Genomic DNA, 23,270 nt, shown 5'->3' with positions numbered 1-23,270 from the left:
CTGAAATAGGGAGGGATTTTCAAAAGACTTGAGTGGCCTTTTGTTTTAGGGACTTGCTTACAATGGTGAATTTTCATCACTGTAGCTAGAGTAACACAATCTTTTCCACTTCCCATAAGTGAAAAGGGAGTGTCATCCAAATGTGTTGAGACACAAGTCCCTTCTTTCCATGCTGCCTATGGCAAGGAATGTGATGGGCAAGGCTGTTCTTTCATTTAAAGCAGAACCAAGGCACATGCCCAGTACTTTGAGGCAGGAGCGAAGCATCTTGTCCCCATCAGGCAGATAGAGGGTTGTCATGTGATGGAACTGGTGAGCAGGCTGCAAAAATGACCCATCAGATTTATGAAACTGAGACAAGATCCTGTTCTGGATTTCTAGGCTTCTGTCTTGGTGGGTTAAAAAAAATTCAAAATATCAAATTGGTATGAATTGCAAAAATGATCAGAAGTGGGTAGGGCAAGAAATCACATTTGTCTTGCCTGTCTGCAAGTTGGGTTTCCTGCAGATCTGAAATAGCCACCACATTAAAAGCTTCAGAAAGGTCCTATGTAACTAGCTGCTCTGTTGCTTCAAAGGAAGCTGCTGACTATCAGTCCATTTTTTTGAGTTGTGTTAAATGTTCTGCTGAAGGTCTCTGCTGGAATGCAGCAGAAGTATGATTCAAGTGAGATTCATGCGAAGGACAAAAGTCTGTCTTCCTTCCCGGGTGTGTGGCTGTTGATCCTATAGGTGATGCAGCAGTAGTAAGACAGCATATTTTACACTGCTGTGAATATGTAACGTAAAAAAACAGCTTACATGAACGCTCACTGCTGTGCTGCTTATGTCAATAGGAGGCTGAGGCTTTTTCTGTAAGGGATGAAAGCTATGGCCTATCCAGATGATGCCTTCCCACATTACAGTGCAGTATTTGGCAGCCCTTATTAGCATCATATTTACTTTTCTAGTGCCTTGGGGACTGCGTAATGTTCATGGGAAGAAACATCACTGCAGATTCTATCTAATGCATCTTCTCCCCTCCTTCCCTTCCCCATCAATTACTCTCTGCAGGGATGACAGAAACAAGTTTTGGGTACTGTGCTGCAGGAACTGTACTGCCAGTGCCCTCTGGTGTCAGCATATAATGTGTGGGCAGGGTTGGGAGAGTCTGTGTCATGTTTGTGTTAGACTTGAGGATTTTCTGCTGTTCTTGATCAAAGCCATCTGTTGCTGTTGCTCTGTCTTCAGGTGAACACCCTTAGTGCTCACCTGCTAAATTCAGTCAGCAGATTGAATTGATTTAATGATGTGGATACTGAGATTGGAGGCTTTAATGAGGATGTCAGTCTTTCCTTCTTACTCTCTTTTTTTCTTTCTTCTCCCCAGCCTGAGAATTTACTACTGGCAAGTAAATGTAAGGGTGCTGCTGTCAAACTGGCTGACTTCGGACTGGCTATAGAAGTCCAGGGAGAGCAGCAGGCCTGGTTTGGTAAGAGTGTTTTAGCTTTCCCACTTTTGCTTCCCCCTTTTTTGGTGGTTGGTTAAGTTGCACCCCTTCCCCCCAGAGTAGTTTCTCTCAGCTCTTACAGCACAATTGGATGTATTTGGCATTGCTGCTTCCTTTCCAAACATCTCAGCCTCTGAGTGCTTGGGCATGATTCTGTGTGCAATAGAGGAAACAGTAAGATAAGTAAAGACAGAAAAAAATTACTGTGTCTTTCTCTGGTTTTCTTCTGAATTTACAGTAGATGCTAGTGTCAGATAAATGCAGCTGCTATGTTTAGACCCTGATCTGAATTTTCCTACTGCACAAGTGTAGACATCTGGAATTTTGTTTGGTCTTTTTACAGAAATGGATTTGACGTGGCCTTTCTCAGGCACATTTGGATCTGGCCTTATCTTTGTTTAGCTAAAACATAATTAGAAATGAGACCTTCTCAGGCTAAACATCAGCTCTGAGACTCTGCAGTGCTGTGGAGATTCTGTAAAGACTTCTGGTCTGCCCACATCATTGACAATCGGTTATGTCGCATCTGTGTCTTGTGTTTTCAAACTCCAAGCCGTTATATGTAACAATGACAGAAGGCCTGGCATATGAGTTTGTGTCCATCTGGTTGACACAGTCCCTCTTTCTTTTCTGTTTTTCCTGCAATGCACAGACACTTGATCCCCTCTGACTTTTTTTTTCTCTTTCTCTTGGTTTACCAAGAGGTAGCTCTAGCAAATACAAGATGAATGGTGGGAAATAGGTTTTGGAACTTGGTTACTATTGGTAGATTTTGTGATGTGGCAAGATATCTTCTGCTTGGATACTGAAAGTACTTCATGTCATCCGTTTCCTGGCAGGGTTTGCTGGCACTCCAGGTTACCTCTCCCCTGAAGTCTTAAGAAAAGATCCTTATGGAAAACCAGTGGATATATGGGCATGTGGTAAGATTCTGTCAAAATGTTTTACACTTGAAGAGCAGTGTTTCATGTGGAATAGCAATTCTCTATAACCTCTTGCCGGGAGGGTGTGCAGTGCTCCTTCTTATTTGGTGGAGAGATGAAAGCACACTTGAGGATAAGCACCTTGTGTAGATGGAGTGAATACTGGAGCCTGAACTCACTTGATTCTGGCTCCTAATTGCTTCCTCAGGACATCTATCAAATGTTTGAGACTAAAGAGATAGGACCTGTTTATGCTTTACAGAATCAGTTGTTCAGATAACTGTAGCAATTTCCTATTACACTAACTGTGTAGAAGATGAAATACTCAAGAGGGCTGATTTTCTTTATAAAAGGGGAAAAATGAAGTGTAAGCGTATCTGGGACTGATAAGTTTTAAGATATGTGATATCAGTGTTGCCTGACATGGACTAAATGGTTCTCCACAGGCCGGGAGTATTAGCTTTATCAGTGTCATTTTTGTTCCAGGAACATGCACAGTAAGCATCTAAAAATGTAGTCCTTCCTAAAAAGTCCCTTATTGCTGAGCAGCTCAAGGAGATGTAGCTTTGTTTTATCCTGAGAGCAACTAGGAGTTGTGGCTCACCAGCCACGATAGCCAGAAGAGGGCTGAAGGGCATCATACGCCTTGTTCTAGTTCCTGTCAGCTGGTGTTAAGAACTGAATGGAAAATGCCAGGTTAAGGTTCAGCAGAGGGTGAGGTTTTTGTAGTATGTTTGGGGGCCTTGGAAGGCTAAATATTGTGTAAAATGAAAATCTATAGCAATCACTGTCTTGGGGACTGTCAGGAGGGAAGGAAAAGGGGCTGAAGGAATAATTGGCATATTAGCCTAACCATAGTGTATCTGTGTCTCTCCCTCCCAGGAGTGATTCTGTACATATTACTAGTGGGGTACCCTCCCTTTTGGGATGAAGATCAGCACAAACTGTATCAGCAGATCAAAGCCGGAGCCTATGACGTAAGGGCACTTTCTTGCTGAGTACTTGCATGGGTGTAGAAGCCATCCAAAACATGACACTATCTTACTTGGTGTCCAGCAGCAGGCCCCAAGCTACTGTGCAAAATGATGTTTGGCGTGTTCTCACACCTCATTGTCTTCACTGCCTGGGTGACTGAAAGGGTATATGGAAAGCATCACAGTGGACACCATGATGTTACTGGTTGTTAGGGAAATGCAGAGTTGCAAATGCAGATGGTGGAAATGTTGTCCTCTAGTGCATTACCACAAAGTGCTGCAGGTATAGTCAATGCTCGCTCTTTCAGGGGAGTATAGAAAAGAATGAATGAAGGAGCCTGTTTTTATCAAGGCCTAAATAAAAATACATGGAAGGAGTCTGTATACTAACAACTTAAATTATCGTGTCTGATCTCCTCAGTGCCATAGTGGAATTTTTTCAAGCCATGGAAAATGTGGAGCCCAGTGAAAAGACTGAATGGAAGGAGCATTTGGAGGTGTGGCTTTGTGGTGTGGATCATTGTGGTGGGTTGGAGGCTCTGATAAAAAGCCAAGCAGTTTTTGAAACAATTCTCAGAGCTTAGCAAAACTGAGGTGTAAAAAGTAGTGCCTGAAGGAGAGAGTTAGCAAGGAGGTTAGTACTGGGGAGAAGATGGTGTAATACGTGGTTCAGGTACTACAGCTTGAATGTTTGACATAAATCCTTCTGTTTAAGGAGAGGCTTGGGAGGAAAGGAGGAACTCTTGGAAATCACAGTACAAAGCCTGTGGGCATGAATACCAAGAGGAAGTTGGAGAGCTCATTTGTAGGCTGTCTTGTGGTTTGTATTAAAAAAAGAGGGAAAAAAAGTGTGAGGTTTCTGCTGGACCTCACCTCAGTTATCTCCCAGCTTCTGTGCCTAAGATCATGACAGTGACTGTTACTGTTGAGAACAAAGATCTGCCTAACTCTGTGTCCTGGCTCAGTGGCTTCCTGAATGAAAGTGATGTCTTTGTACTTGATAGCCTTAAATAGACTTGTGTTCTTCTCTTGCCTTCCTGCCCCTGATGTTTCTGTGTTGCTTGTTCTTCTTTGAACTGGTATTGTGCTAATTGTGTCGAAGGGGATTTTCAAAACACTTCAGGGGTTAAATGTCTGACTCTTTCCATATGTCTTGATGAGTAAAGTGCCTGATGTTTCCTATCGACCTGGCTTTGAGCAAGTTCCGGTAGATTCCTCTCCTGGTTTGCCTGGTAGAAAGCAGCTCAAGTTTTACTGGCATGCCTGCTCCTGGTGTCGTTACCCCATCTCTGAGGGGCCTGTATGCACTGGACTGGTTTTGTGCTGTTGGGTGGGAGTTTTGCAAGGCATTGTAGAGTTCAGATGGGGGGGAAGGTGTCCTGGCTTAAACACTCAGTATCATGATTTTTGAGTAGTCTCTTGCAGCGTTTGCGGAACAAATTGTGTAATGCCTTGCTGATGCCTGAGAATGTAGGAATAAGATTATATGCAAATGAAATATGGTGGGTGCATTTTTATGGCCCAGCTGAGCAAAGCACAAAATGCAGGAGAAAACAAATGGGATTATCTTTTTGTAAATAATGTGATACTCTAAGGAAATGTTCTCAGGCTATATCGGTCTTTCCCTCTGTTTAAAGACAGCAGACACATTTATCCTTGTGTTCTCAAGTTCACCTGCATTGGTATCATAGATTCATAGGAGTGGGACATACTGCATTTGATCTCAGCATGCTGTTTTCTATACCACACGCAAACACCTGGAGGATGTTGTAAATATTTAATCTTTACCATTACTAGAATTATAGGAGAGAGCAGGTACCCCTTATGGATGGTCAGCTGCAATACTTGAGATTCTTTTCTTTTATTTCCATGCTTCTGTGTTCCTGTCCTCTATAACACCTCTCTTGCTCCCCAGGTAATTACTTCTGGTGTGGTACATGCTTGCTAACAACTTGCTGGAGCGTTGTTACACCTAAGCGACTGGTACTGTTCCAGGATATTGTGCTTTATTGTGGGGAAAGTAGACCTGACCGTGTGTTCTCTGTGAGCGGTTTTCACTTTCATGAGGCTTTGCTGTAGCTAAGAGTGATTTTGCATATGCTGTTACACTGTTACAGGTTTTTAGCATGCTGGAGAAAGAACAAGGTGGGGTAAAAGAGAGTGCTTTTTTTTTTTTCATGTCATAACTCAGTTAAAACCATCTGTGACTTTACTTTCTTTGAGTATAAAAGAAATTCAAAGGTCTAAGTGATTCCCAAAAGCCTTTTGTCTGGTGACTTGTACAGGTGTGTCCTATTATCTGGTACCATTCATGTGCTGGATTCTGTATGAGTTTGTTCATTGTGGATCTTCACAAAACTTGATAGTTTGTGCAAATACATTAGCCTGCTATCAAAAGGGCACAAGCTGGAATTCAGCTGTGCAGGAGGGAGAATATCTTCTAGTAGATGATATTTTCAATTCATCATCTGTTCCTTCTTCCTCTTTCAGTTCCCATCACCGGAGTGGGACACTGTGACTCCTGAAGCAAAGAATTTGATCAACCAGATGCTGACAATAAACCCAGCAAAGCGCATCACAGCTGATCAGGCTCTCAAACATCCATGGGTCTGCGTAAGTGTTTTCCTCTATTACACACTGATTTGTGGTTTACTCTGAACTGACATGTCAAGAAGACTTAGCTGCAGAGGAAAAATAATTTAAACATTTCAAGTTGTGGGGTTTTCTTGGAGGCTGACCTTCAACAAGCTAACTTTGTTATGCTGTGGTACTTTCATTGCTACTGTAGAAGAAATAAACCCTTACTCTTCCAGAAGTTCTGTGAAGTTTCTGGTTTTCACGACATCTCCTCTTCCAATCCATATCATCCTAAAATGTCAGGTGGAGTTTGTCATCAGACAAAATACTTTAGGATTATTTTGTTCTTCATCTCCACTTCAGTTTATTACATTGCATCTTTGTGATGTTGGGACATTTGTCCTTTGCTGCAGTTTAACTGGCTGTAAACCTGAAATCAGCAAAAAAAATTTTGATCTTCTGCGTATTTAGTTTCTGCCTTGCCAGATCCCACACAGAAATATTTTTCATCTTTGGCCAAGTTGGCAAAGAAATCCCAGAATGTAGCTGTAAGTGGTCATACGGAAGAGCAGTAGTGGTGCATTTTTTTGTCTCTGCAGGAGGAAATAGTTCCACCTAAATCTGCTTCTGCTTTCTAGAATGTCTGTGTTTCCTTGCTTATTTGTTCTTGAGAAATTGTGGAGTTATTTCCTGCCACAAAGCAAATAATTAGCAATGTAAACTTACCTGCATGAACATCTGTGTAACAAGAATGTTGTCTGCTGTAAAATGATGCAGGCTTCTTGGAAGTCAAAACTTCACACTAACTGAGACTTCACATCTCTTTCCCTCCCCCACCCCCTTGCACACCTGCAATCAATAGCAGTTGCTGTGTATCTAACTTTTGTCCCAAAGCCTGTAGCCAAAGCTGTATATATTGCAATAACTCATTCTCTGTGGCAACATAATATAGAAGAGAAGCTTTCCTGAGTTATGGGGAGTTTGATTTCACTTCACAGCCATTTCACCCTCTCACCCAAACTGCCTCCAGTTAACTCAGTTTTTTCTTAGTCTGACTCTTGTAGGTCCACACTGAACAACTGGACATTGCTGTCACTCCTAATGAGGCTGCATGAGCAGCGGCCACCAAACATGTTAGAGGACAGTTAGTAATTCACCCACTGTCCTTGTAAAGGGAATTTAGGCTTGTGGCTCTATGCAAGAGGAGACACTATTTTGGCATTAGTCTCTGATTTCCTCATGTCCTCGAAATGCCTGGCAGTATCAATCTCTGGTTTCCTCATGTGCTCTCAATTACTAGCAACACTTCTGGGATGTTATCTTTTTGCAGCAGGTGGAATCCCAGTCTATTGTGGGTGATATGTGTACATCACTAGCTACAAGTTATGCTCAGGGTTTTACACTGGCACAATGAACTATATGATCTTTCCTCTAAGGCAGTGAATATCAATTTCTGCAAAACTGTTGCACATATGTTGAGGCCTCTGCTAGTCAAGCACTTAGATTCAGGGAATTGCTGTGACTGAGAGGGCTACCACTCACTAGTATTCACTTATGGCTTTGAACTTCCACTTAGAGCTGTATCTAATGCAACCCAGATCTTTTATGTTGTACTTCTAACTCAGGCCCCCATGGGTATGCTTGTTCATCTTACTGTCTTGATCCATTTGTGTGGCTGAGAGGCAGAGAGCATTGACTCTCACCTGTACCTAAGTCATAGAGTTTTCTGGGCACAGTCCTGTAATGGCTAGCCTTGACTTAACATGTCTTGCCATATTGGGAAATACTTAAGTTTTGAACTAGCTGCAGTATTTTGCAGCTGTACAGTGGTGAGCAGCTTTGCCATGCATGTCATGGTTGTGTGCAAGTGGAGTAAACTCTCCTGGCTGATTTGATTAGGGTATGTTCTTGATCTTTTGCTGTTCCTTTTTTCAGCAACGATCCACTGTTGCTTCAATGATGCACAGGCAGGAGACTGTGGAATGCTTGAGAAAGTTCAATGCTAGAAGGAAGCTAAAGGTAAGTATGTTAGTTTGACTTAAATATTAAATGACTGATTTTGGGGTTAATACCTTCCTGGCAACATTATTTATTCTTTTTGCTTTCTTTTTATGATCAGCTCACTAATGTTAGTGAAGTACCTTATGTGGTCCTCCGGTACAGGGGGCTAAAGTAGTGTTGAGGCTAACTTCTTTCTCTAGAGCAGTAAGTTTCCCAGGAGTTTTCTACTATATAATCATTGCTATTTTCTTCAAGAGAGTTGAAGTAAAGCAACTAATTCTTAAATCCTGGGGCTTTTAGCTCTCATCAGTCTTGTGTCCTAGAGACAGCATATCAGTTGCTTGTAGCTGAGGCAAAGTCTCTGGTTTGTGTATGAAGGCTAAAAAATAGGACTATGACTCTACAATGATTCTCTTGTGTCTAAGCATAATTCTTAGTCCCAGTTTAGGTTTCCTAAGCTATCTTGCCTGAGTTCTAGCAGCTGCTCTAGAAGGGCAGGACTCCAAGGAGTCCCATGTCAGACCCAGCATTCACATGTGGGAATCCTGGATACACTAGGACTTACTAGGGTAGCACTGGGATACCTCTGCTTTGGTACCTGATGCATGAGTAAGGCCAGCCCCTTCCTGAGGTGAGTAGCACTGTCTGTTAACCCTGCTTTCTCTTCCTCACAGGGTGCAATCCTCACAACGATGCTTGTATCTCGGAATTTTTCAGGTAAATTCTTGTTGTTCCAAATCCTTCCTTGGTTTTGTTTTGTGTGAGTGTTTTGGGCTTGAGTAGAGGGAAGGTAATGTTCTCACAGTTCATCGTGATGTGCTGGTTGTTGCTTTGGTTTGGCTAGTGACAAGTGTGAAATAGGAAATTATTTGTCTGGGGAGAAGCACATGGTGCTGTAGTCTGGTAGAAAACAGAAATAAAGTCAGCTGCCACAGTTCTCTCATGATATTTTGACTTATTATTTTTGAGGAATTATAGCTGGCATTTGTTAGCTTTCTCATCTGAAACCAGGAGTCAAGAACTCTTACTAGGTAGCAGTGATTTCTTTAGACCTGAGGGAGGGACACAGGGCAAGTAAAAATATTGGTGAGGTTATAGTATCACTCTGACTCATCAAAAGTGGGTCTGAAGCATTTAGCTATTAGAGTTTTCCTTCTTGGCGTCTCAGAAGTGGTTTTCATCCTTTCAAGCTTAATAACTGATTGTCTGGCTCCCACCCAACTGCATTACATAGTGCGCTTACTGAAAATGCAAATCTCAACATGCAAATCATTGCTTTTTGGAAGATGATTGTCTTGGCTCAGCACATCTAGGTGATGCAGTCTTATCTGTGCTCATTTCCATTAGGCTGGAACACCTCCCTTTGCAAGTGCTTTTGATTCATGGGATTGTTTGCTTTCTTTGCCATTTTTCTTTCTCTTTTAAAAAGAGCAGTCATTGAATGCATCAGCCAGATTTTTATTGCACCTGACTTACAGTTACTTTTAAGTGGGAGTCTGCTGTATGATTTATGAGTGATGATGAATGAAATGGAAGTGTATTAATTTCATGTGGCCATTTACTAATGGTGGATACCAATATTTACTTTCTGGGTGACGTTACATTAAACTTCTAATAGGAATGAAAACTCCTATGAAATAATCATTCCAGCATTCAAAGTATAGATTCATGTATATATTTTTTGTGATATCAAGATGGCATTTTTGTTCTTATTTATGGTTTAAAAAATAATTGAAGTGTGTGAAATCAAGCTGCAATTAAGAGACCACCTCCAGGAACTTCAGAACTGTTTTCCCTTGGTTCTTGCTTTCTGATGAACCTGTGCCAATATGCCAGGACTACTTGTGGCTACAGCGGTTTCTCTTCACTGCATTTCTGACAGTTTGGCCTGAAAGGGACAGAATAACTTTCTCCATTCACCTGTTCTGGGATTGTGTTATTGCAGGATTTAAAAGTTACACCTTGTTTTCTGAGAATGATTCTGCAGTAACTGAAGAGCTATGGTACAGTGACTGGGCTTCTGCAGGACTGTACAAAACTTAACAATTTCTTGGGCTTTCTGCTGGTGTGAACTATTTTTGATCTATTCACAGAGGCAGTTTTAATGTCATCTAATTGATGATTCCGAAGTAGCCGAAGAGTTAATTTTTCATATTTTTTTAATAGCAGTTTTAGATTAGCTTTTAGTCTGCAAATGTTGTCACTTCTAATGAAGCTGCAGAAGTGCTTGGGTAAGAAAATCTCCTGTGACCCAGATTTTGAGTACATGAAATGCCTAGAGAAGGGTTCTCCTTAATGGTGTGGGACCTATACATCCACTTATTCCTGAGGAGGAAGACGCTTGTTCTGTTCATTCTTCTCTGTCTCAAGGGCTAAAGCTGCTGGATCTGCTTCAGTTAACAGCTGAAGAAAAGGAAATCCTAGGTGGCCCATAGTGAGCACAGAGTTCTCAGTGTCACTGAGTTCTGCTTTGATTATAAGCTGTGCTCCCAGGTAATATTGGCTCTGAAATACTGTCCAGAAAGAAACGTTGCAAATTAGATGCAAAGCATTTGTAGCCTCTGTGCATAGTAGCAATGCCTAATACTCTGATATGTTTTGAAAGCAGAGAGGTCAGGTACTCTTGTTTTCTTTGCAGGACTATGTGTAATATGAGCTTGACTTTTTATTAGTAGTATTTAATTTACTTAGGTTTTTTAATTGCTGCAGCTGAGATACACCAATTTTCTGGAATTGAAGAGTAAAGGCATGCTAAATGAAATTGATAAGTCTGTGTGGGACCTTTTGGGTTGAGCTGAGACTTTTGCTATCATGATAGACAGAACATCCAACTGTGCTTGTAAAGTTCTGAAATAGTACTTGTTTCTTTCCCTGAAGACCTTAAGGAGTTTTTGTTTTCTTTAATTTGTTGACACTGTCTCCTGGGTCTCTAAAAGCCTCATTTCCAGCAGACAGGCAGCTAGATTTATGAAGAGAAAAGCTTCTTCCCGTCTGGGGATAAGATCTTCTAAAAGCTTCTTCACAGATGTTTTGAGCCAAGAGGAAAGTGAAGGCTCATGTGACTGTGGTATCAATTAATTAGGCATGATAGTACTATCTGCAGGAAATAAGAGAAGCCTTCTTTAATCCCGTTGTCATCGTTATCTCCTCTGCCACACTTCTTGTAATCTGGAGTTCCTTCATTTGACAGTGTGGTTTCAGCTTGTGATAAATTATATGCTTAAAGAGTCTGTAGCACTACTCTCTTTTCCTATAAAAAATTTCCATACATCTTCTAGAGACCAATTAAAAAAATAATAGTTCTGTTCCGAGTTATCTCTTGCTTGCTAGGTGCCTTTTGCTCCAGGTCAGTTCCTACAATTTAATATTAGCTGGTTGTGATTCTTTTGAAAAGATTATCTCAGGTCAGCTGTAGGCTATTTGTTAAAGACAGATACAGTTGCACTCCATTCAGGAGAAGCCAGCCTGGTTAGAAAGGGTTTGTAGCTTTTGTCCATGCTCTGGTAAGTATTCACTTAGCTGCAGGAGAGAATATTACAACCTAAACTTCGCTGTGGGATCTTTAGAGTCACACTTGGGAATACGCAGGATGATTTGACTGCCACTTGTGGCTTTTGATATTCAGATGGTTCAAGAAAACACTGATCACTGCATTCACATAGAGAATACAGAAGTAGTGAGTTGATTAGATCACATGCAAGAAACTCCTGAATCACCTTCTGAGAAGTAAATGCAAATTTACTACTAGGAGAAAGTTGGCAAGATTTTCAGAAGTTCCTGACAGTTACAGTATTTAAGCATTCCTGGACTCATTTATGTAGAGGCCTGTAAGCAGGCCTCCTACAAAATGAGTGAAATGATGGACACTATTCATCTTAGAAACAGACATCTTCAGAAAGAGCTTTTTTTTCCTTGGGAATTGTCACTTCTTGCTCAAGTCAGTTTTGTAAGGAAGTTATGGCAGCTTGTGGCAATAGCTGGAATTCATAACGTGGCTTCACACCCTTATTAACTCCAACTTTCTAACTGGATAGGTGAGATTGAGGGAGGCTGGAGGGAGATTCAGGAAGCAGAGTGCTTTCTAAGTAAGTAGAGAAGGGCTGAAGATGCCTGTGCATGTTTGGTGTAACCTATGCAGAGTTGGTTTTGAGCTGACTGAAGAGCAAGAAGGAAACACCAAAGTGGTATTGAAGGATTTCAGTGTCCTGTTACACCTGTCTGCCAGGACGGCTTGTGAAACTGATTGTCTTGCTATGTTGTGTGTGCATATGTGTGTGTGTCTGTGTGTGTGTATATGCACACACACATATACTCAGATTGGAATTTGGGTTCTTTCCTTTAGCCAAAGGAAAGTTACAATTGTAAAATTAAAAAGTTAAACTTTGAAGTTTCTGCTGTGTTGTGTTAATTATGTAGATATCTGTTCAGGAGCAGAAATTTGTATCATGTGGCTCATGTGAACACTAACCTCCTAGTGTGAATTCAGTGATGAAAATATGGAGCTCTGTGGCTTATGCCAGGTGACACTACTGGCTTGTGTATTTCAGGGGGTTGTTTCTGTGAATGCTCCCTCTATTAATCTTTATCTTAAAACCACTGGGGCATGTCTGGAAGATGAGTTTGCATCTTCAAACACTACCTACCCTTGAAATTCTCCCAAAACTTTGGAAGTATGTGCATAGTGCTAGACATTGGCTGTGCCTGATGACATGAATTGGGTAGGAAAGAAAGCATCTCCTATGTCTAGGCATCCTATCAATCCAAATCAGGTTGGGCATTTTACCTGCTGTTCTGCCTGGCTCTAGCCTGCTCTCTCTGCTTCTTTCAAAAAGTATTTTGAAAAGATTGACTGCTTTTTATGACCCCTTGTCTATCCTGTAGCAGGTCTTTGAACAGAATCACTCTGGTCTTGCTAAGGAAAAGAAGCCTTCATGGAAGACTTTCCATTGAGGGTGGAAATGTTAAATGCTCCCTGTCTATTGCTCAGATACATTTCTGGAACAGTGGTGTCATTTAGGAGGCAGAGGGACTTAACAGCACAATTAAAATAAAAATAAACTTTACAACAAGAGTCCCCACTATGGATTCTGCCAGGAAGTTACCCTATTCAAACAGGACGTCTATCTATTGGCCTCTCATTTAGTGCATAGTGTTCCTGTGCAATTATTATTGCAACAAATACTTGTAGCAAATCACTGGACAATTTAAGAGGAAGGAGACTGCTGGGACAAACCAGAGTGAGGATAGAAAACACAAAAGTTACTGTGTTCTGTAAAATTACTTTGCTGTGTTTAAATGGCTGCTTCTAGTGTGACTTCTGCCTGAATAGCCATTGTGGCAGAGAGTTGTCGATCTTTGCTCGGCCTTATCTTTAATAAATAGCTGCTCTTGAAGTTACATTGCATTCATGTGCATTGTTTGTAATGGTAGCCAGAGGTGGTGCTTTGTGCCTATATATTGACTGTCAGCTTGTGGTGAGCCCCAGAAATGACATCAAGTTGAGAATGAGTTAATCTGACTTTCTTTGAACTGAAAATATAAGGATGACAAGCAGCAACTCTCTGTGTCACTAGGAATCCTCTGTTGACATGATTTCATTTTCATAAGCAGATCTTAGCAAAGTCCAAAATTCTTCCATATGTAAATGCTTGTCTTTAGAAGGCAGAACTTGACTTGTTTGTTATACTAACATCATGAGTTAATCAGACTTAATAAAAGCGACCTCAGTGTTATCCCTGCATCCTAAAAAATACTCTGGAACCTTAACTAAGATATGACAGCTAGGGACAGGACAAACTTGAGGCAGGCTGAGTGGCATGTACTGTCAATAGCTGTTTGGAGTGGGTTTTTCTCTCAGAAATTCCCTCTCTATTGCCTACCTTGGCTCTGGTACATCCAGAGTGTCTAGTGTTTATGGCTTATGAGTTCAGTATTAGGAATTTATGGTTTTGGCAGAAGTGTGATCCAGAGCCCAGACTGTTTCCTATGGATGCCAAAACTCAGAAATACAAGCAGAGGAAGGAGTATACAGGGTGTATGCAGGAGAGGGCCCTTCTGTTTCTCTTCAGAGATTAACCAGAGGGTGTCTAGTTAAAATCAAGAACAGAACTGTGCTTTTCAGTTACTGAGTTAGCTGCCCATGCCTTTATGTTGCTTCATTGTAGAGGAACTCTTAACTCACTGAGTAGAGGGAATTGAATCCCTTGAATGTGTAGGGGAATCAGGAAGAGTGGTGAAAAAAAAAACAACAAAACCCCAACAACTAGTGTTTCATGCTTGGAAAACTGTAGAGCATGGATGGAGTACCATTTCCTGATAAGTAAAGAATCTGCCTTCATATGTCCTTGCATTTTCCCCCTCCTGCTGTGTCTCTGTTAAGATGTGTGTTGGGGGGTGCTGCTTGGCTTCAAAGTGATTCTTGTTAGAAGAAGTCTTATCTCTTGCTTGCTGCAGAAATTCCACTAGCATCACCTTTAATTTCTGTCTCAGGTACAGGTTGATCTGTGGGTGTATGTCTCCCTGTTGTCTGAGATGTCTGGAGTCGTCTTTGCTTATGGATGTATTTCATGGGGTCTCCAGTTGTCCTTACAAACCACAGCATGGTGCATGAACTAAATATGCCACAGAGTGAGTTTCTGCCTGCAGTGCTGGGATGCTGACAGGCCTTTGAGAGAACAGTGTGTGCTGTGTAGAGGTACACGCTAGACAGGCAGCCGCACTGCGGAACACATAGCACTGGGCTGCATAGAGAAGCTCGCAGAAGAATTTGCCTTAATACTGTACGATGTGATTTTAGGTGTCTTCTGTCTGCAGACAAATGTGAGATTCTGAGGAAACTGCAGAAAGTGTGGAAAATGGTGCTTCCCAGCTTGCTTCTGGGTTATTCCCAGGACATAGGGCAGTGCTGTTATCCTCCTCTGATATTTTGGTGGGGTTTTTTCACTTCAAGGATGTCCCATTTGTGATATTTGAGTTGCAGAATCCTTTCCGCCTTCTGAAGTGTTTTAATGCAGTAACAGTTTCTTGATTGCAAAAGTTGCTGTGTGAGATGCCTTGATGTATGTGTGGTATAAACACTGGACCCCTTTTGACTCCATGGTCACCTTGTTCTTCTCACTTGCGCTTGTAATCAAGCTATTCTTCATCATGCCATGAAGGTGGCAAGAACTTACTTGTTACATACAGTCTTGAGGTGCTTCAGTATGTATACACTCAGCAAATAAACTGTTGCATGGCAGATGAGTTGCTTGCGTCACTTTTCTGTCCACCTTCATGCATGCATATTGGAGCATTATGATTTGACACGGTACCGTCAGAAAACCTCTGGATGAGGTTCTTCCAGTGTCCTTGGATGATTTCTAACAGCAGGAATGAAGGCTTTATACTTGCACTAGGGAGTAGAATTAGGAAGACCAATTCAGAGATTTTAATAAACTTCTAATACACCTCTTTACTGTGAGAAGACACTGTAGTTATTTGCTCTATCTCAGCTAATATTGTCTAATTAATTCATATCTGTAGGGTCATGTGGTAGGGGGGAAGGTAGGAAAGACATAAAATTTGAACAGTTGCTTGGATGTAGCAATAGAGACCCATTTTTGTCTAATTTTACTGCTAGAGAGACTGAGCACTCTGTGCACAAAGTGGTCAGCTTGTTTTGGGGAGTGAAGCCTTTAAGCAGTCATGTGAGCACTTTCTTAGGATTTGCCTTTTCTCTAGGCCCCATCTTTGCTGGAGCCAGTGTCCAGGTCAAGAACGCAGACCCATACGCTTCCCAGAAGCTGCTTAGGAGAAGTTTATCAGCTTGTTGGCCCAATAGTTCTCCAATATGCTGTTTATAGAAATTGAAGCAATTGTAAATATATTCTTTACGTGTAGGCAAGTGATGTTTTATATCTGTTGAAGTTGTGCATGGAGTCCTGCTGTTGGCAGTCATCAATATACCGCTTTCCCGTAAAAGATGAAGCATCTCTTTCATCAGTCCCAAGTGTGCCTTTTGCCAGGCATCTGTTGCAGGCTCCCTGTCTGTGCTTATCATGCTCTTACTTTTATTGCTACTGCCAGTTGTTCAAATTGAGCACAGCAGAGCATCTTTATCCTTCAGTGAAGAAATTCAGCCTAGTTTTCTCTTCTTTCATTTTTTCATTTGAACAGTTATCTGATGCTGCCTTTTGCACTTCTCCAGTCTCTTCCTTTCAGCTATCCAGATGTTTCTCCAGAGTAACTGAATAGCAGTAATTAGGAGGCCTCTGCCTTATCAGAGTCCCCTTTATAAGAGAAGTCTGTTATGTGAATGGCTGCACTTGAGGGTAAAGCCTTTATCCTGTTGTAAAGATCTAGCATATTTCTTTTGCTTTTCCCCCTGTAACTGCTGGTACTTCTGGATGAGGTCACAGTGTGCAAGTGGAAGACTGAAACAGAGGAGCTCTAAAGTCTTATTTTAGGCTTGGTCTTTCTAAGATAGTGAAACTGGGAGTATTTTTGCCTAAATAGGTGAGCAATAGACAGTATGGGTAACTTCTGCTGTCAGGATGACTTGATGAGTTACTCTGCCTGTTTTCCAGGTCTCTCGCTGTTGAGAGGAAATAGCAGAATGTCTGTCCTTCTGTCCATGCAGTTTTGGGGGAAGTGGGAAGAGAAAGAATAGTCTTGAAACCAAAATCTGACTGACTTCTGCTTCTCTCCACAGCTGCCAAAAGTCTGCTGAACAAGAAATCAGATGGAGTGAAGGTAAGTTCTTGCTTTCCCATTTCACTGTCTCTCCCACTATCTGAACAGGAGGCAACCACTTTCTCTGGTGCCCATCCCCTTCCAGGGTAAAACCACAGCCCTGTCTTGTGGCTGGGATTGTTGTGTTCAGTGTATTGTTATGGAGCCCTCGGTGGGATCTTATTGTTCCTTACATGCACCTTATACATCACACAACTAGCTAAGTGCACTATTATACCAGCGAGATTTCTTTTCCCCCTTTCTCTGAAGCATGAAGAACTGATCAATCCTGTGGATTAGAAGGACCAACCACTTGCTCAAGTGTGAAACGTGCCTCTGGCTAGTCTGTTCTGTTCAGTGCAGAATGCTTCTGGGTATCAAAATTGCACAGAGCGATTGTCAGAGATTGATGATACTTAGCAGATTTCATGGAAATCTCTTGGTCTGCCCCCTGGTCAGAAGCTGGGAAGAAGAAGGGGGAGCCTACAGATGTTCATGTTCGGACAGAATGGAAACTGAGTCTTACTTAGAGTGTTGTCCGTGTCCCTGAGGGCAAGACACTCTTCTCTTCCCTTCTAAGGAGAATTTTTTTGCTCCACTTCAAGTTCCCTCTTTGTGCATAGATTAGTTCTGGAGGACAAACTGGCCTTTTCAAAATTACCATTACTGGAACAGAGACAGTTTGAGACTAGTGCACTGTCTCCCCCTAACTGTTCCAGAGGATAACTGCCTTCCACATGGGAAAGTAGGGTTTGGTTTATTTGCTTGCATTTCCATTTGAAGTCCAAAGCTTTCTTTAGAGCCATTAGATGGAATAGTTCTTCTCCTGGTGTTGCACTGTGGACAGCCTTCATTTTCCCCAAGCTGGGGCACTAACATGCCCGTTGCAGGACCAGCACACTTGTTCTCTCTTGCTCTCTTAGCCCTTGTCCATTTTGACAATGCTGTGTTTTCAGAGGAATCGCAATACAAGCAGGCTGCTGGAAAAGAGGTGTTTTCAGAGCAGTTGTGTTGTCCCTTGGAGAAACATGCATTGAACATGTGCACACTACTGCAGCAAATGTGTTTGAGCTGTCACATCTGTTGATACGGAAAACATTACAGTGAAACCCCAGTGGAATCAGTGGGTGATCCCAAGTGTTGTGAATTTAGAGCCAGCAGATAATTTCTTCAGAATCTCAATATGGCAAGAGAAAAGCAGCAGTTAACATGTTTACATAGATTTTACTTCCTTCTCATGATTCTTGATTTCCAACAGGCTCTCAGGAAGTGCTACAACTTGGGTCATAATCTTCCAGAAATGAATAGATGACATGCACACAAGTTTTGAGGCACAACTTCCTGGTCACGTAGTTACAAGGAGACCTGTATGTTAGGGACTTCCAGCTCCATAGAAAGCTTGTGGTGTGTTATTCATTGACAACACAGTGTCTTCGTCTGTGGAAAGGGTAAAGCTGGATTTGCTTTTCTAGCTGATGTGAAGTGTTCTTCAGCTTTTCACAGGGTATGTTGTTCCTGATATATGTAACTTAATACTCATCATAAAGTGGAAGATAGATTAGAAAGCACAGCATTCACTGTATGCCCTCTAGGAAGCTCTTCTGTACTCTTGCATGACACTGGAGACCCACAGTCAAGAGTTTGCATGCAACTTCATTACTTCTAAGTGTTAGTCTTGCTCTGCAGTGTGAATCTGAGTGGTGTCCATATGGGGCATCAACCTGACCCTGAGAACTCACTGAAGAGTTGTTGAAGCTTCCTGTTTCCCTAAATGGCAGCCATCTCCAGGTGTGGTCTTCGAATCCTCATTTTTGTAAGTCTTAAAACTCAGCAGTTACGCATTTCTTCTCAACAATGTAGACTTCTGAAAGCAGAAGTCGCTTCCCCCTCGTGCCAAGTTTGGACAAGATAGAGAGCAGGTGTTTTTGTAGTACAATCCTTTAACACTTCCGTTGTAGGATTTCTGTGGCCACATGCTTATTTCCTTGTTTGCCCCTGCTGTCTACCTGTACAGTACTGTTTTCAGTTAGCCATCCCATAGAAGTGTAGCCTTTTACTACTTCCATTTGCTTATGGGAGCAGTGCTGGCACACTTAGCTGCTGTGCAGTAGTCTCTGCTGGTCATTGTCTGGTTGATGACCTCACCATTGTGACCAGCCTGCTTTTGTTGCCTCCTTTTGCAGAAAACTTGTCATTTTACTCCCATTGATTTTTCTTATCCTAGGTAGTTCCAACAGCAAACTTGTGACAGTGATGGGTTGGGTTAAGAAAATCCCATATTTGAGAAGTTGTGGAGGCTTCAAGCCTGGAAGTGTTCAGAGCCAGGTGGCATGGGGCCTTGAGCCATGTGTTCTAGCAGGAGGTGAGGATGGGGGGTGTTTTACTAGATGATTTTTAAAGTTCCTTCCAAACCATTCTGTGAACTGATCCTGCATTATTTGTAGCAAACTGGTTTTCTGCCAATTGCAGTAGTGCAGAGCATGCATACTATGACCTGAACACCAAACAGATTTTCCGCTTTGTGGTATCTTTTTGACTTCCGCTTCCTATGTGCATAATTTAACATCAAAGATCGATTTAGAACAAGCAGTGCACTATGTGTTTCTAACTGTAGTCTGCTGCTGACCACGTGCCATGCGGTTAGGCTGTTCTCATGTTCCCTCCAAATATGGAGACTCTTGGTTTGCTTGGTGGTTCACTTTTTTGCTTTCTTGTTTCTTAAAACCTCGTTGGAAATTTATTTCTATAGAGATTTGAGAGAAAATGTGCTTCAGTGTCTTCACTGGCTTTATCTGGTCAAGGTTGACTGTGCTCCATGAGTGTGTTGCCACAGATACTCACATAGTAGATGAGAACAGAAATAACATTTCTTCAACAAACTGATAATTATACTAGAGTGAAAATTAATTGCTTGAAACCCATTGAGGAGAAAAAACCCCACATTGCTAGTTTTTCTTAATTTACTTCTTATTCAAGGTGACTTTCCCTTCCTTTTGGCTGGCATTCAGAGCTATCTAAGCTAGAATGCTGCACTATTTTGACAAATACAGTAGGATGTTTTATTGCATAGTATTAGGTAAGTTTCAGTGAGGCCTACATGTCTTTGTCATGTATTATTCCCAAGACCTCGATGAAAGTGTGTGTTGGTGAGTATTTGATGCAAGGTGCAGCATGTTGCTGATTTAGCATAAATGATCAGGAAAGCTATGATGTTCGTGTGGCATATGAGCATCTGGTGTGAGTCGTGTTCAGCTGATATGTTAGAGGGGGAAAAATATCACAGTTTTTGTTTCTGTAGGAATTGGCTTTAATTCTTTGCTGAAGAAAACTTAACACTAAAGTAATGAGGATAAATGCATTTTACTTACATCACACCATTTTAGAAGTGGGGAGGAAGCTGCCCCGCAGAAGGGGAGGATGGGAAGGAAATGGTTTTTTGTTTTTGTTTTTTTTTAATTCCAGTAGAGATGTCCATGCTGGGGTTATTTTGGCAAATTCCTTTCCAAAATCTGTTTGAAGCATTCCTGGGTTTTTTATTTTTCACTGCTGTGTCTATTTCAAGTACCAATTCTGCTAATTGGTAGATATTTCATCAGCCTGGCACCTGAGAACTTTTCCATTATCTTAAATAATGAATGATTTAAACTGCCTTGAATCTTAAATTGTCACTGCTCACTGAACCTTTGGTAGTGCTGCACTCACTTTCTTCAGACAGAATTTGGATGCAAGCTGGTGGAACAGCAACAAGGAAGGCCCAGGTTTCGTGGTTGATTTTCGGTTTTGTTTTTTGTCTCTGGGCAGCGCCTCAAACAGTGCTGCCCAGAGACAAAACACCCTTCCTACTGTTGTGAGAGGATGCCTGTGTTTCCAGTTCTAGCAAGGCCTGTCATATGCACCTTCATAATCAGAATTTGATAATGTGCAAGTGTTATTTTTTAATTAAGCAACTAATTGTAAGTATTTTAAAATTAGTTCTTCTACAAGTACTTTGTCACTTCCATATTTCCTTTCTTTTATTTTTTTTCCCCTCCCCTGAGTGCTTTGGTTTGTGATTAGGGGATAAAAAATTACATCAGTGATGTTCTTCAGGTCCAATGTAACATTATGTAAATACTTGTGAAGAATGCTATGGGATGCAGATTTTAACAGCTTTTATTTGCAATGCTCTGCAAAATTTCTACCTGGTCTCTCTGCTGCATGCAGTTTTCTTTCCCAGTAAAAGCTGAAAAGCATTGCTGAAAGGAGAGCTCAAAAAGAGTAAAGATTCAGATTTTGTGTGTGACAAGGTTAATGTAAAACCTGCCTTGATCCTATGTAATTGCAGAGAGGCACCAAATACTTTTTGTTCTGCTGTTTGTAAGGACTGGTGTGGTAAATGTACATCTTATGCCTGGTGAGCACCAGCTTTCCCTGCCCTTTGCCCAGTAAAGCGTATGTGAGGAAGGCAGCGTTCTCTGTTGGCTGGCATGACTGCTGAGAGCAGTTTGTGAAAGTGTGCCTTAGGCTGAGAAGGCACAGTAGCAAGGTGAACCAACAGGGAATCCATAGAAAATCTCCAAGAGTCAAGTAACATCCATGCAGTGACTGACGGGAATTAATGCTCCTATTTCTGTATCTGGACTTCTAATGATCTTAAAGCCATACTGTTTAAAGATTGTTATGGTGAAGCTACACATGAGTAACACACGTTCACCTGAACAGCACAGTTTTATGCTGAACTGTTTTATCAATGTGCTTGGGGAAAGCTTCAGATCTATTTAAGTTCTACCTACCTTCGATGCATTCATTTTTTTCCACTGCATTGTTGTAATGTCTACAGACTTCAACTGAAATCAAGGGTCCAGTGTGCCTAGCACTGTAGCACTGCCTAAGCTTACAATTTAAACAGACAAGCTGGCAAAAGGTCAAAAGAAAAGATGGATAGAAAAAGATAAAAGTTATTTTCTCAGCATCACACAACAGGGCTAAAGCAGAAGTAGGAATAGTACCTCACGTCTGCTAGTTCATGCTGTCTTTCACTCATTTGCTTTGATTTCAACTTTTTTTCCTACCTGAAGGTAGGAAATGAGTGTATAGGAAGATGGGTTGCAGCGAGCATGATATTTTCCTAAATACACTGTCAGGGTCAGACTGGCAGAGAACCGCGCATAGAAGACAGAAACACAAAAAAACAGCTGGGAGAAGATATGCATTTTAAGTGCCTGGAACTGTGAATGGGACCTTACCTGGAATCGTTCTACTTCCTATAGCATGTGTTATGCTTTCTGTAGGTGCTCAGAATTATTTGCAGTTGCCATTTCTACTTTTGCTGCTGTGCTGAAGGGGCAGTGATTCTTAAGGTTGTCTTCTGTCAGCTGCTGACTTCTGTTTATTGTTACCTAGAGTCTTCCTTAAGTTTCATGGTAGAGAATCTGCTCCTCTTTTGAAATTAACAGCTGAATTTCACATAAACACAGAAATAGAACTTCAACAAAACTCGTCCCTTGGTTCAAGAGGCAAATTTTGTCATTACCATTTTGAGAGAATATTTTGTTGCTCAGTTGTGGGGATAATCTTTAAGTGATCAGTGAGATACTTCACTGTCTTTAACATTATTGCACATTCCCTGGGACATCTCTTCACTGCCTAGAAATACTTAAGAGATGTTAGGGATGGGAGAATTCTGTAACTGAACTTCTGTTATCTTTCTTAATTTGTTAAGTTGCAGTCACATTGCAAGAAGAAATGAGAGTTTTCTCAGTGAGTCACCTTGAGAAGGTGACATAGATGGCTCTGCAGCTGCTACAAAGGGGGTTGGTAGACTGATCTGATTTTAGTAATTTCCTTGTGTGTGTTCTTACGTAAGTTGTGATGCTTTAGAAATTACTGCTGTAGAAGTTGCTGCTGATACCTTCCGTTGTCATTATCCAACCTGGTTTGAGTTCTAATAGTATTTTCTTGCTCTGGTCTTAACAGAGACCTGACTTCACATCCTTTTCACACTGCCTAGCTAGCTTCTTTCTCCTGTTATTATAGTAGCTAGTAATATGCTTTCTGAGATTTCTACAGTACATCACTCCGTGTTAATGCACCAGTGCTGTTTAAAATTTAGACTGTTCTCCTACTAAATTCTGATCTACAGAGGGTTCTGTTTCCTCCTGTGTCACTGTTACCTGTGCTTCTAATATAGGAGGGCAATTGTTTTCTGTATGGCTTAGTTGACTCTCCTATTGAACCTTTGGCATGTCTCATTTTTTTTCTGCTTCTGTACTTGATGCCATAATTCAGTGTATGAACTTCAAATGAGACTCTTTGTTATGTATAAATTCCCTTCAGTATTTGTATAGCCCCTGTTTGTCTGCAACTTTCTAGGGTACATTAAAAATAAAAACGGAAGTTTTGGAGCAGTTTCTTAGCTTGTGTGAATTTTCCTTTCTCTCAGTTAAAAACTTCCTCTTGTGACTGGGTACAGGGATTCCTCTGGATTGTTGTTGGTCTAAGCATTATATTCATATACTGCTGGTACATCCTGTTTTAACTTCAGCTTGAGGAAAAGCCTGTAGAGAATCAAAATTGTCCTAAAAGAAGATAAGAGGAGTTACAGGTAATGGCCAACCC

At 41.4% G+C, this 23,270-nt stretch overlaps 1 protein-coding gene across 1 annotated transcript in view; it reads left to right on the top strand.

Moving 5' to 3' along the window:
* CAMK2G (calcium/calmodulin dependent protein kinase II gamma) overlaps positions 1–23,270 on the top strand; it is a 117,557-nt gene that overhangs the window by 75,546 nt on the left and 18,741 nt on the right. Inside the window, exons 7-13 of the mRNA XM_054163245.1 lie at positions 1,369–1,471; positions 2,329–2,412; positions 3,295–3,389; positions 5,877–5,999; positions 7,899–7,982; positions 8,639–8,681; positions 16,654–16,694. Coding sequence (XP_054019220.1) covers positions 1,369–1,471; positions 2,329–2,412; positions 3,295–3,389; positions 5,877–5,999; positions 7,899–7,982; positions 8,639–8,681; positions 16,654–16,694 — 573 coding nt within the window. The remainder of the gene's footprint in view (positions 1–1,368; positions 1,472–2,328; positions 2,413–3,294; positions 3,390–5,876; positions 6,000–7,898; positions 7,983–8,638; positions 8,682–16,653; positions 16,695–23,270) is intronic.

The sequence above is a fragment of the Dryobates pubescens genome, chromosome 8 (genome assembly GCF_014839835.1).
Source record: "Dryobates pubescens isolate bDryPub1 chromosome 8, bDryPub1.pri, whole genome shotgun sequence".
NCBI lineage: Eukaryota > Metazoa > Chordata > Aves > Piciformes > Picidae > Dryobates > Dryobates pubescens.
Note: the sequence above shows the minus strand (reverse complement) of the source record. Positions and strands in the feature narration are given on the sequence as shown.